The sequence below is a fragment of the Pseudophryne corroboree genome (assembly GCF_028390025.1).
Source record: "Pseudophryne corroboree isolate aPseCor3 chromosome 3 unlocalized genomic scaffold, aPseCor3.hap2 SUPER_3_unloc_2, whole genome shotgun sequence".
Taxonomy (NCBI): domain Eukaryota; kingdom Metazoa; phylum Chordata; class Amphibia; order Anura; family Myobatrachidae; genus Pseudophryne; species Pseudophryne corroboree.
The window spans coordinates 3,115,368-3,129,381 of NW_026967508.1; the positions used below are offsets into that span (position 1 = coordinate 3,115,368).

General features: G+C 46.2%; 1 protein-coding gene across 2 annotated transcripts in view; it reads left to right on the forward strand.

Moving 5' to 3' along the window:
- The window catches only part of LOC134983607 (oocyte zinc finger protein XlCOF6-like), a 42,777-nt gene extending 31,836 nt beyond the window's left edge, over positions 1-10,941 (forward strand). For both annotated transcript variants that reach the window (XM_063949279.1, XM_063949278.1), the window contains exons 5-6: positions 2,479-2,803; positions 8,833-10,941. In XM_063949279.1, the coding sequence (XP_063805349.1) occupies positions 2,479-2,803; positions 8,833-10,400 (1,893 nt within the window). In that variant the 3' untranslated portion in view covers positions 10,401-10,941. The remainder of the gene's footprint in view (positions 1-2,478; positions 2,804-8,832) is intronic.
- The last annotated feature ends 3,073 nt before the right edge of the window (positions 10,942-14,014 follow it).

A 14,014-nucleotide genomic window follows, 5' to 3' on the forward strand; every position in this document is an offset into this window, starting at 1 on the left:
TACCGCATTTGGAGGTCCTACATCTCATGGTGTGAACAGCGTCATTTCTCGCCTACTTCCTTTAATTTGGCCAGACTTCTTTTTCTCCAGGCTGGCTTCTTGACCGGGTTTGAGCCTAGGGTCACTAAAGGTTAAAATTTCCGCCCTGTCAATTTTTTTTCCAAAGAAATTTGGCCTTACTGCCTGCGGGACAGACTTTTCTTCAGGGGGTTATCCACCTTAAGCCACCGTTCGTTCCTCCCACAGCTCCCTGGGATCTGGATACAGATCTTTCATTTTTGCAATCATCCCTATTTGAGCCTCTGGAATCGGTGGAGCTCAAATTCCTTGCATGGAAGGTGGTGTTACTGTTGGCACTGGCCTCAGCTCGGAGGGTCTCTGAGTTGGGAGCTCTCTCGTGCCGTCCTCCGTATTTGATCTTCCATCATGAGGACAGAGCAGAACTTCGCACTCACATATCTTTTTTACCTAAGGTTGTTTCAGCCTTTTATATTAATCAGCCTATTGTGGTTCCAGTAATCTCAGGTGACTCTCCTTCTTCAAGATCCTTGGACACTGGACTCTCAGCACCTTCCCGCCCGTAATGGGAGCTCTGGGACGTCCCCACCGTGATTACCTTCCAGTGTCCCCTAGTGGATGAATGAGAAAACGGGATTTTGGTACTTACCGGTAAATCCATTTCTCCGATTCCACAGGGGACACTGGACGCCCTCCCAGCGCTGGTTGTCTATTTTGTTTAGTTTTTAGTTTTTGTATTTCATTTAATTGAGTACTTTATACTTAATTTTGGTGCTTTAAAATAATCAAATATGCTTAAAATGCATTGAAAATGTATCTAAAATAGTTCATCATTATGTTTCACTGTTGTGTTTATGGTGCCATGGCAACAGTTACACGGAGGTGTGATGACGTCACTGGCGAGCACCGCTACCCGGAAGCTTCATGCAGCTCCGGTGAGCGGGTTGTACACGTGTCTTGTGGCGGGTATATAGGTAAGTCACTTCTTTTGTATTTTTATGTATCCTGAAGACAAACTGATAAAGGTTTGAAACGTTGGTATCTACCCTCCTGTCGCTGTGATTGTGTCTCGAGTGCCGCACTGTGGAACCTCTATGTATACTGCTGCCATGCATGTGTGAGGGCACCAGACCAAGTACTTGTCATTTTCTGGGAGTGCTGAGTCTATGACTGGATATATATATATATATATATATATATATATATATATATTCAAATCATATTGTCCGCACTCACAGCAATAAACAATCACCGTCGGGGTGCTCCTCAAGAAGGTCCAGATACGGACATCCACATATACCATATATTCATCCAGATCCAAATAGAAATCCAGAATAGAGGGCACTCACCAGTCCAATTTCATAAAAGAATTTATGGATACATCCGAGTCAGCACATTATGTCGACGTTTCGGCTTTAACAAGCCTTTTTCAAGACAGCCCAAGAGACATCTGCTTAGCATGCCAGGAACAAGCATGGCTCTATTGGATTGGCACTCACCACATCCATGGCTGTCATGCTCCGTTGCCCTCTGGAACACATCTGTATACCTTATACCAAGCAAGCACTGGAGACTCAGAGACTTCATTTAGTGAATAAAAACCTAGTGGTTTCATTAATAACACAGCAAAAGTATGCCAACGTTTCAGGGCACAGCCGCTCCTTTATCAAGGTGAACAAAAAGTGAAATAAAGTGCAGCATACAGTACCTTAATAGTGTGAGAAGACCCGCCAGCGGGAACTATAGTGTAGACAGGGAACAGACATTACTTCTGTCTCTGTCTCGATGCCCAGTGAGCTGACGTCAGCGCGCTCCGGCGTGGTCTGCCTCCATGCCGTTGGTTACCCGTGTTGCCCCGTCAACCCGCACGTAGCCGCTCTGTGTTACCTCAGCGTCCACGTCTCCTAGTGCCACTGCTTGCTTGGTATAATAAAATTAAAAAAAATAAAAATGAAAACAAAAAAAAAAATATATATAATATATATAGTACTGTTCTCGTTCTTTCTCCTCCTCCTCTGTCGTGTTGTATCGAGCCGTCTCCTCTCGGGCTCAGTTTTTGAAACAGCCCGGGGAAGGAAGGGGGGATTAGAGGGGAGGAGCCTGTCACTATTCAAAGAATTTAAAGTGCCGGCTCCACTTGTCCACCATCTATACCCCCTACCGTATTGACCTTCCAGTTTTCCCCTGTGGAATCAAAGAAATGAATTTACCGGTAAGTACCAAAATCCCGTTTTTGCGAATGTTTCTCTTCCAGGGTGTTTAATACACTTACAATAAGAAAAACCAAAACCAAATCTGAAATTCAGTAGGAATAACAAAGTAATTAGAAAATTTATTTTCATTTAACACATAGCAAAACTGAAATGCGCTATGGTCGCAATGGCACTAATATCCCTTTATAGATGTGTAGATCTTATTTTATGAAGTCAGACTTATTTTTTTGTGTTGTGCGTTATATAGGGCCAAGGACTGACTGTTATTAAAGTAGAAGATACAGAGGGAGAAGAAGAGCTGCATGTGACCAATATGAAGGCAGAAGATACAGAGGGAGAAGAGACGTATGTAACTGACATGAAGGTAGAAGATACAGAGGGAGAAGAAGAGACGTATGTGACTGATACAAAGGTAGAGGGAGAAGAAGAGACGTATGTGACTGTTATGAAAGCAGAAGATACAGAGGGAGAAGAAGAGACGTATGTGACTGTTATGAAAGCAGATGATACAGAGGGAGAAGAGACATATGTGAGGAATGATCAGCAGTGTAAGGAGGAGGAAATCAGCACAGGTGAGTAATAATCACTATGTACAGAGTCACATATTTTCTTGTTCTGTCACTACAGCAATCTCTTATCCTACACCCTCCTCTGTCAGTACAGGCTAATGAGGACAAAGTATCTGCCCAGTGGGAGAGTCAGGAGTCATCAGCCCCTATTCTACTCCTGCTCACCCTCCTCACATCATGTCACTGTGTTACCAGCCCAGAGATCTGACCAGTCTCCTCCCCACACTCTCTCTGATGTATCTCATACATCAGGAGCCATCAGCCCCTATTATACTCCTGCTCTCCCCCTCACATCATGTCACTGTGTTACCAGCCCAGAGATCTGACCAGTCTCCTCCCCACACTCTCTCTGATGTATCTCATACATCAGGAGCCATCAGCCCCTATTATACTCCTGCTCTCCCCCTCACATCATGTCACTGTGTTACCAGCCCAGAGATCTGACCAGTCTCCTCCCCACACTCTCTCTGATGTATCTCATACATCAGGAGCCATCAGCCCCTATTATACTCCTGCTCTCCCCCTCACATCATGTCACTGTGTTACCAGCCCAGAGATCTGACCAGTCTCCTCCCCACACTCTCTCTGATGTATCTCATACATCAGGAGCCATCAGCCCCTATTATACTCCTGCTCTCCCCCTCACATCATGTCACTGTGTGTTACCAGCGCAGAGATCTGTCCAGTCTCCTCCCCACACTCTCTGGTGTATCTCATACATCAGGAGCCATCAGCCCCTATTATACTCCTGCTCTCCTCCTCACATCATGTCACTGTGTGTTACCAGCCCAGATATCTGACCAGTCTCCTCCCCACACTCTCTGGTGTATCTCATACATCAGGAGCCATCAGCCCCTATTATACTCCTGCTCTCCCCCTTACATCATGTCACTGTGTGTTACCAGCCCAGATATCTGACCAGTCTCCTCCCCACACTCTCTGGTGTATCTCGTACATCAGGAGCCATCAGCCCCTATTATACTCCTGCTCACCCCCCTCACATCATGTCACTGTGCGTTACCAGCCCAGAGATCTGACCAGTCTCCTCCCCACCAGAGTGTGTGGGGAGGAGACTGGTCAGATCTCTGGGCTGGTAACACATCTCATACATCAGGAGCCTTCAGCCCCTATTAAGTTGGGTACACACACAGCGATAAATGAAACAACGTTGCTCATTTTGAGCCTTCCTGAGTGATGTAATTTAATTTATCGCAAAGTGTGTATGCTGCCAACGACGAGCGATGCGCGGGTCGTTAACGACCCTCACTGTCGACCGTGTATGCAGTTACATTTTCACTGTCATCCAAAAACTGCATGTCCGGCCGCAGCGTGGCGTCACTGAGCGATATCGTTTACATATTGCTCAGTGTGTATGCACTGCCGACGACCACCCCACAAAGAAGTGAACACACTAAGCGACATCGTTCATAGAGCACATTGCCTAGTGTGTACCCGCCTTTAGACTTTTGCTCTCCTTTCATAATCATGTCACTGTGTGTTACCAATCCAGAGATCTGACCAGTCTCCTTCCCACGCTCTCTGGTGTATCTCATACATCTGTGTGTGCAATGGGCACTCATGTAGAGGAACAGACACACTTGGCACACATGTAGAGGAACCAGGAACACATGTAGAGGAACGGACAATGGGCGCCCATATAGAGGAATGGGCACACTGGGTGCTGATGTAGAGGAATGGGCACACGTTTAGGAATGGGCGAACATGTATAGGAACAGACACAATGGGTACATATGCAGAGGAAGGGGCACACTGGGTGTACATGTAGAGGAACGGACACACTGGGTGTACATGTAGATCAGGCATTCCCAACCACGGTCCTCAAGGCTCACCAACAGTGCAGGTTTTAGTGATATCCAGGCTTCAGCACATATGGTTAAATCAAAATAACTGAGGTACTAATTAAGTCACCTGTGCTCAAGCCTGGATATCACTAAAACATGCACTGTTAGTGTGCCTTGAGGACCGAGGTTGGGAAACACTGATGTAGAGGAACGGACACACTGGGCAAACATGTAGAGGAACTGGGCACCCATGTAGCTGAATGGACTGACTGGGCACACATGCAGAGGAACAGACACACTGGGTGTACATGTAGAGGAACGGACACACTGGGTGTACATGTAGAGGAACAGACACACTGGGTGTACATGTAGAGGAACAGACACACTGGGTGTACATGTAGAGGAACGGACACACTGGGTGTACATGTAGAGGAACAGACACACTGGGTGTACATGTAGAGGAACGGACACACTGGGTGTACATGTAGAGGAACGGACACACTGGCCAAATATGCAGAAGAACGGGCAAACATGTAGAGGAACGGAAACACTGAGCACCCATGTAGAGGAATGGACTCACTGGGCACACATGTATATGTACCCTGGGCACACATGTATATGTACCCTGGGCACACATGTATATGTACCCTGGGCGCACATTTAGAGAAACGGGCACGCTGGATGCACACGTAGAGAAACGGGCACGCTGGGTGCACATGTAGAGAAACGGGCACGCTGGGCGCACATGTAGAGAAACGGGCACGCTGGGTGCACATGTAGAGAAACGGGCACGCTGGGCGCACATGTAGAGAAACGGGCACGCTGGGCGCACACGTAGAGATAGGAACACACTGGGCGCACACAGAGGAAGGAACACACTGGGTGCACATGTAGAGGAACGGACACACTGGGCGCACATGTAGAGGAATGGGCACACACATAGAGGAACGGACATCCTGAGCACATACACATGTATGTACACTGGGCACCCATGTAGAGGAGCGGGCATGCTGGCCGCACATGTAGAGGAGCGGGCATGCTGGCAGCACATGTAGAGGAGCGGTCACACTGGCCGCACATGTAGAGTAACGGGCACGCTTGGCACACATATTTAGAGAAACAGGGCACACTGGGCGTACATGTAGAGGAAAGGGCACACTGGGCGTACATGTAGAGGAAAGGGCACGCTGGGCGTACATGTAGAGGAAAGGGCACGCTGGGCGTACATGTAGAGGAACGGGCACGCTGGGCGCACATGTTGAGGAATGGACACGCTGGGTGCACATGTAGAGAAACAGGTACACATTCAGAGGAACATGCAAACATGCAGAGAACATGCATGTATATGTACAGACACACTGGGTACACATGTAGCCGAATGGAGTGACTGGGCACACATGCAGAGAAACAGACACACTCTGCCCAAATGCAGAGGAATGTACACACACTGGGCAGAGGAATAGACATGCTGGGCCTATATTCAGAGGAACACACTCGGTACACATGTATAGTAATGGGCACACATATGTTTGCACAGTGTGCCTCTATATGTACTCTGGGCACACATATAAAGGAACAAACACACTGGGCACACATCTAAAAGAATGGGCACACGTGTACAGGAACAGACACACTGGGCACACATATAAAAGAATGGGCACACGTGTACAGGAACAGACACACTGGGCACACATGCAGAGGACCTGGCACACGTAGAGGAAACGGACACACTAAGCACACATGTATAGGAACGGGCACACGTATAGAGGAACAGACTTCCTGGGCATACTGTACATAGAGGAACGGTCCAGCTGGGCCCGCATGTAGAGGAACGGGCACACATGTATAAGAACAGACACACTGGGTACACATGTATAGTAACAGGCACACCTATGGAGGAACAAACACACTGGGCACATATGTATATGTACATTAGGTGAACATGTAGAGGAACAGACGCTGGGTGCACTTGTAGAGGAACAAACACACTATGCACACATATAGAAGAATGGGCACATGTATAGGAACAGACCCACTGGGTACACATGCAGAGGAATGGACACGCTAAGCACACATGTATAGGAATGGGCACACACATAGAGGAATGGACATCCTGGGCACACACAGAGATAGATAGACACTCACACATACACACTGGGCACCCATGTACGGGCACGCTGGCTGCACATGTAGAGAAACGGGCATGCTGGTTGCACATGTGAAACCGGCACGCGGGCCGCACATGTAGAGGAACGGGCATGCTGGACGCATATGTATATGTAATTTGGACGTACATGTAGAGGAATGGATACACTGGGCTCACAAGCAAAGAAACGGACACACGGTCGCACATGTAAAGGAACGGGCACGCCGGTCGCACATGTAGAGGAACGGGCACGCCGGTCGCACATGTAGAGGAACGGGCACGCCGGTCGCACATGTAGAGGAACGGGCACGCCGGTCGCACATGTAGAGGAACGGGCACGCCGGTCGCACATGTAGAGGAACGGGCACGCCGGTCGCACATGTAGAGGAACGGGCACGCCGGGCGCACATGTAGAGGAACGGGCACACTAGGCGCACATGTAGAGGAAAGGACCTGCTGGACATTACAGGAGAAACTATTTTGATTAGGGTAAGGGAGGTAATAAGTGGGTTATTCAATATGAATGGAATTCATTCATGATGTATACATATGATAGAAACAGAAAATTTGACGGCAGATATGAACCACTTGGCCCATCTAGTCTGCCCCTTTTTTATCCTTTAGGTCATCTCAACCCTTTTTGAACCTTAATTCTTTGTAAGGATGTTCATATGCTTATCCCAAGCATTTTTAATTGCTCTACAGTCTTAGCCTCTACCACCTCTGATGGGAGACTATTCCACTTATCCACTACCCTTTCTGTTAAGTAATTTTTCCTTACATTTCCCCTGAGCCTCCCCCCCTCCAGTCTCAGTGTATGTCCTCGAGTTCTAATACTTCTCTTCCTTTGAAGAATGTTTCCCTCCTGAACTTTAAGACCCTTTGTATATTTGAAAGTTTCTATCATGTCTCCCCTTTCCCTTCTCTCCAAAAAACTATACTTGTTAAGATCTTTTATCCTTTCTGGGTAAGTTTTGTGATGTAGGCCATGCACCATTTTAGTTGCCCTTCTTTGTACACTCTCTCTAATGTATTTATATCCTTTTGGAGATATGGTCTCCAGAACTTGACACAGTAATCCAGATGGGGCCATACCATTGACCTATACAGTGGCATTATGTATATACATATATCATACGCGTTGTGTATATCATACAGCGATTGAGTGTATAATACACTGCGCAGCAGTCACATGGGTTCAGTCTGCCGACACTGGGCATTTAATATATGTATCATTCACCTCTCTATGCTATGGTGTGGCATATAGGAGCAAATTCAATTGAGCGCAAGGTTAAAAAAAAACTCACGAACCTCGCACCCGATTTTGGATTACTGTGGGTATGCATATACCCGATACCTGCTGTATCCATTTTAAAATAGACGTTCGCTGGGTTTTCATCTCAGAAAACCCTGTGGTACGTAAAAAAAAAGAAAAAATTCTCACCTCTCCGGTGGCCTCCTTTTCATCTCACTTGGGAGGGGGCTGCAGGGAGATGTAGTTCTCCAGCTACTAAGTCCAGTAGGGGTGGGGGTGGGGGGGGAGTTGAGGATTCAGACAGTCATGCACACACTCACAGACACTCACCTCACATACTCAACGCAGAGGACTGGTTCCCGGGGCTGGCAGAGAAAACACCACTTTGAAGGTATTTACAAGGTATTATGATAATTAGAAACTTCCATTTGCTTAACTAGTCCTCAGGGGGATAACGCCATTGTCCCAGTGTAAGTCCCGATAATGTTTCCTAAAATTATTGACTTTTGGAAAAATCAGGCTTGCTCTGGGGCTGCGTGAAAAAACCCCCGCTGTGATTTCTATAGACATCACTGTATCTGATTTTCTCTTCTCTAATTGAATAGCAAAACCCTGCGGGTGCGGGGAAAACCCAGCGCTGCAGGGTTTTTAAAATTTCCTGCTGTCCAATAAATTCTCCCCATATTGTGAACTGGGGCAATACGCTGTGGCATGTAATGTGAACTGGGGTACTGTATTTGGCATTTAATGTACTTTTTGTGTATTTTATCAGTGTACCAATTTTATTCCCCTCATTTTTATTTCCATGCCTTTATTTTATTCTCAACAGATTGCTGCAACATAAGAAATAGTGTTGGGAGAAATCTCATTTTATCTCCAGATTGTAGAATACACGAAAACAACATAGCACAAGATTCCATAGAAAACCCTATTACCCCAGCTATACATCAGGTACATTGCAGAGCAGATGTATCACCATTTATTCCATCTACTCTTGAGGAAAGCTGTCCTGATATATCCGATATTGTCATACAGAATACAGCTCACAATGGGGGTAAACGGTTTCTGTGTCCTGAGTGTGGGAAATGTTTTACAGAGAAATCAAAACTTGCAAATCACCAGAGAGTGCACACAGGCGAGAGACCATTTTTATGTCCTGAATGTGGAAAATGTTTTGCCGAACAGGGAACACGTGATGCTCATGTGAGAACTCACACGGGTGAGAGGCCATTTCCATGTCCCGACTGTGGCAATTGTTTTTCAAAGAAATCAAATCTTGTTTCTCATCAGAGAACTCACACAGGTGAGAAGCCATTTTCATGTTCTGAGTGTGGGAAATGTTTTACACATCAGGGAACTCTTGCTGTACATAAGCGAACCCACACAGGTGAGAAGCCATTCTCGTGTTCTGAGTGTGGAAAATCTTTTACACATCAGGGAACACTTGAGGCACATAAGGGAGCTCACACAAAACCATTTACATGTTCTGAGTGTGGGAAATGTTTTGCGAAGCACCGAGCACTTGATGATCATCAAAGAACTCACACAGGTGAAAAGCCTTTTCCATGTCCTAAGTGTGGGAAATGTTTTGTACATCAGAGAACACTTGCGGCACATCAGAGAAGTCACATGGGTAAAAAAACATTCTCATGTTCTGAATGTGGGAAATGTTTTGCACATCAGGGAACACTTGCGGCACATAAAAGAACTCACACAGGCGAGAAGCCATTTCCTTGTCCTGAGTGTGGCAAATGTTTTACACAGAAATCACATGTTGTTGCTCATCAAAGAGTTCACACGGGGAAGAAGCCATTTCCATGTCCTGAGTGTGGGAAATGTTTTGGACAGCAGGGAAAACTTGCTGCACATAAGAGAACCCACACAGGTGAGAAGCCATTTTCATGTCCTGAGTGTGGGAAATGTTTTACACTGAAATCACATGTTGTTGCTCATCAGAGAATTCACACCGGTGAGAAGCCATTTCCATGTCCTGAGTGTGGGAAATGTTTTACACAGAAAACACATGTTGTAGCTCATCAGAGAAATCACACGGGTACAAAGCCTTTTTCATGTTCTGAGTGTGGCAAATGTTTTGGACAGGAGGGAAAACTTGCTGCACATAAGAGAACCCACACAGGTGAGAGGCCATTCTCATGTTCTGACTGTGGGAAATGTTTTACACATAAGTTAATACTTGAGGTACATAAGAGAATTCACACAGGTGAGAAGCCATTTCCTTGTCCTGAGTGTGGTAAATGTTTTACACAGAAATCACATGTTCTTGCTCATCAGAGAACTCACACGGGTAAGAAGCCATTGCCATGTCCTGAGTGTGGAAAATGTTTTGTTTTTAAAGGAGATCTTACTAATCATCAGAGAACTCACACAGTAGAATGAATGAATACTAAATGGTTCCGATACCTGTTGAAGAAGCTGTGATCTGCATGGGGCCTTCTATGTATGTTTAATTGAGCTTCCCCAAAGTTGAACTGTTTTGGGAACAGATAATCTCCCTGGTATTCTAGATTCTCAGTCTACAAATTCCATATGAACCAAAGTACATCCTTCTCCCCTTCCTATCCCAAATTGTCTTAAATACATTCATAAATTATTCCGCATGATTGCTATACTAACTGCCATATAGCTGCTTCTTGGAAGACGTTTTGGGCAGTGTGGACGGTGTAATAGAATTGCTGCCTCACAGCACTGAGGTCAATCACACTGTGGCAAACACGCAGGACCCATCTTGCACATGCGGCGGGTGTAAAAATCCAATTGGTTTCCCATTGTCTTGTATGTAATAATGTAATACACAGTGTCACTACTATTTCTTTTCACTGTTCTGTATGTATATATTTTGCTTCTTGATTTCTGTTAAATCTCCAATTGGCCTAGAATTGTACAGCAGTCTCAATAAAGTGTTACGTTGTACTATAAATCATTATCTCTCATCCTCAGTGTGCTTAGTATGGAATGCTTCTTAGTGTGTGTATGTAGTCGTATTTGTCATATAATTTCTTCTTCAGACCATAGGCATCCACAGGGATGACATTGGGGTGTAGGTGGTTGGAGAGGAATGGATACCAAACAGTTAAAGCTTTCAGCTCCCAGGATGCACTGGTCCCTCCTCCCCTATACCCTGCCCCCAGTCAAGGCTAGCCAGTTTTGCTTTGGTGCCGGCAGGAGCCGGATGCACCTTTTAACAGTGGGGCTGTTTTTAAGCAGCCCCAATCTTTTCTTTTATGATTTGTTTTATTACTGTTTTTACCTCACAGCAAGCAGCGCTAGGCAGTCCTATAGAAGCTCTACATTACCTGTTCCCACTGCATCCTCCCTCAAAGATGCCAGCCACCGGGGAACAATGGGCTTTATTTAAACAATTTACTTGTATATTCTTGTGGAAAATAAATATTTGGACACCTACCAAGCAGCAAGATTTCTGGCTCTCACGGACCTGTTACTTCTTTTTTAAGAAGCTCTTCTATCCTCCACTCGTTACCTGTATTAATGGCACTGGTTATCTATATAAAAGACACCTGTCCACACCCTCAAACAGTCAGACTGCTACCTCTCCACCATGGCTATGAACAGAGAGCTGTCTAAGGACACCAGGGACAAAATTGTAGAGCTGCACAAGGCTGGGGTAAGCTACTCGACAATAGACAAGCAGTTTGGTGAGAAGAGATCAACTGTTGGCGCATTTATTAAAAAATGGAAGAAATACAAGATCACTGACAATCTCCCTTGACCTGGGGCTCCATGCAAGATCTCACCTCGTGGGGTATTAATGATCTTGAGAACGGTGGGGAATCAGCCCAGAACTACACGGGGGGAACTGGTCAATGACCTCAAGAGAGCTGGGACCACAGTCACAAAGGTTACCATTAGTAACACACTACGTCGTCATGGATTGAAATCCTGCAGTGCCCAAAAGGTCCCCCTGCTTAAGCCAGCACATGTCCAGGCCCGTCTAAAGTTTGCCAGTGACCATCTGGATGATCCAGAGGAGGATTGGGAGAATGTAATGTGGTCAGCTGAGAGCAAAATCAACGTTTTTGGTATAAACTCCACTCGCCGTGTTTGGAGTGAGAAGAATGATGAATGGCATCCCAAGAACACCATACCCACTGTGAAGCATGGCGGTGGAAACATCATGCTTTGGGGCAGCTTTTCTGCAAAGGGGACAGGATGACTGATCCGTATTAAGGAGAGGATGAATGGGGCCATGTATCGTGAGATTTTGGGCAAAAACCTCCTTCCCTCAGTAAGAGCTTTGAAGATGGAACGTGGCTGGGTCTTCCAGCATGACAATGAACCCAAACACACCGCCCGGGCAACTAAGGAGTGGCTCCGTAAGAAGCATTTCAAGGTCCTGGAGTGGCCTAGCCAGTCTACAGACCTCAACCCAATAGAAAATCTGTGGAGGGAGTTGAAAGTCCATGTTGCCCGGCGACAGCTCCAAACCATGACAGATCTAGAGAAGATCTGCATGGTAGAGTGGGCCAAAATACCTGCTACAGTGTGTGCAAACCTGGTCAAGAACTACAGGAAACATTTGACCTCTGTAATTGCCAACCGAGGTTATATTAAAAAGTATTGAGTTAAACTTTTTTGATTGTCCAAATATTTATTTTCCGCAAGAATATACAAATTGTTTAAAAATCATACAATGTGATTTACTGGGTTTTTTTTTTCAGATTCTGCCTCACAGTTGAAGTTTACCTATGATGGAAATTACAGAACTCTCTCATCTTTTTAAGTGGGTCAACTTGCACAATCGGTGGCTGTCCAAATACTTTTTTGCCCCACTGTAGGATGCTCATTTTTGTGTTTATGAGGTTTTCACGAAAGGGGCTGGCCTGCTTGGCCTTCCACAGCCGCGGTCCTCTGTGTTCCAGGTGTGGTTACAGCTCATTCCACTCACTCTGCAGGGCCCTCTTGGGCAGGTAGTCATGGAGCTTCTGCTGAACAGTTCTGCAGGGTGGCCACTTGATCTTCAGTCCACACTTTCCTCCGCCTCTCAGGATACTTCCATTGGGCGGCAAATTCTCCATTCAGCTCAGTATCATCCTCTCCCTGTGGATGCCCAGGACCCTGAAAAAGAATATTAGAGTTAAAGTAGACTTACCATAGTTAACTCTTTCTCTTATGTCCTAGAGGATACTGGGGTTCACATTAGTACCATGGGGTATAGACGGGTCCATTAGGAGCCATTGGCACTTTAAGATTTTGAGAGTGTGGGCTGACCCCTCCTTCTATGCCCCTCCTACCAGACTCAGTTTAGAAAATGTGCCCGGAGGAGCCGTTCACAGCTATTGTCGAGGGACCCACAAGCAGTGGCAGTGGACGCCCTGGTGTCTCCATGGGTGTTCCGGTCGGTGTATGTGTTTCCACCTCTTCCACTCAGTCCAAGAGTTCTAAAGCTCCTAAGGAGATCAAGGGTTCAGGCGATCCTCGTTGCTCAGGATTGGCCAAGGCGGGCTTGGTACGCGGACCTTCTGAATCTCTTGCAGGAAGAGCCGAGGCCTCTTCTTGAGGATCTGCTGCTGCAGGGACCATTCGCCTATCAAGACTTACCTTGGCTACGTTTGACGGAGGTTGAACGCCTGATACTAGCTCGGAAGGTCATTCCTACTTTGATACAGGCTAGGAAAGGGGTAACGTTTAAACATTACCATCATATTTGGAAGAAATATGTTTCTTGGTGTGAATCCAAGAAGTTTCCTATGGTGGAGTTTCAACTCGGACGGTTTCTCCTCTTCCTGCAAGCAGGTGTGGATATGGGCCTGAGGTTGGGATCTGTGAAGGTCCAGATTTCGGCCCTCTCCATCTTCCAGAAACAATTGGCTGCCCTCCCTGAGGTTCAGACTTTTTTGAAGGGAGTTCTGCACATCCAACCTCCCTTTGTACCGCATACGGCGCCTTGGGACCTTAACGTGGTGTTGCAGTTTCTCCAGTCGGATTGGTTTGAACCTCTACAGGCGGTTAAGGTCAAATTTCTTACTTGGAAC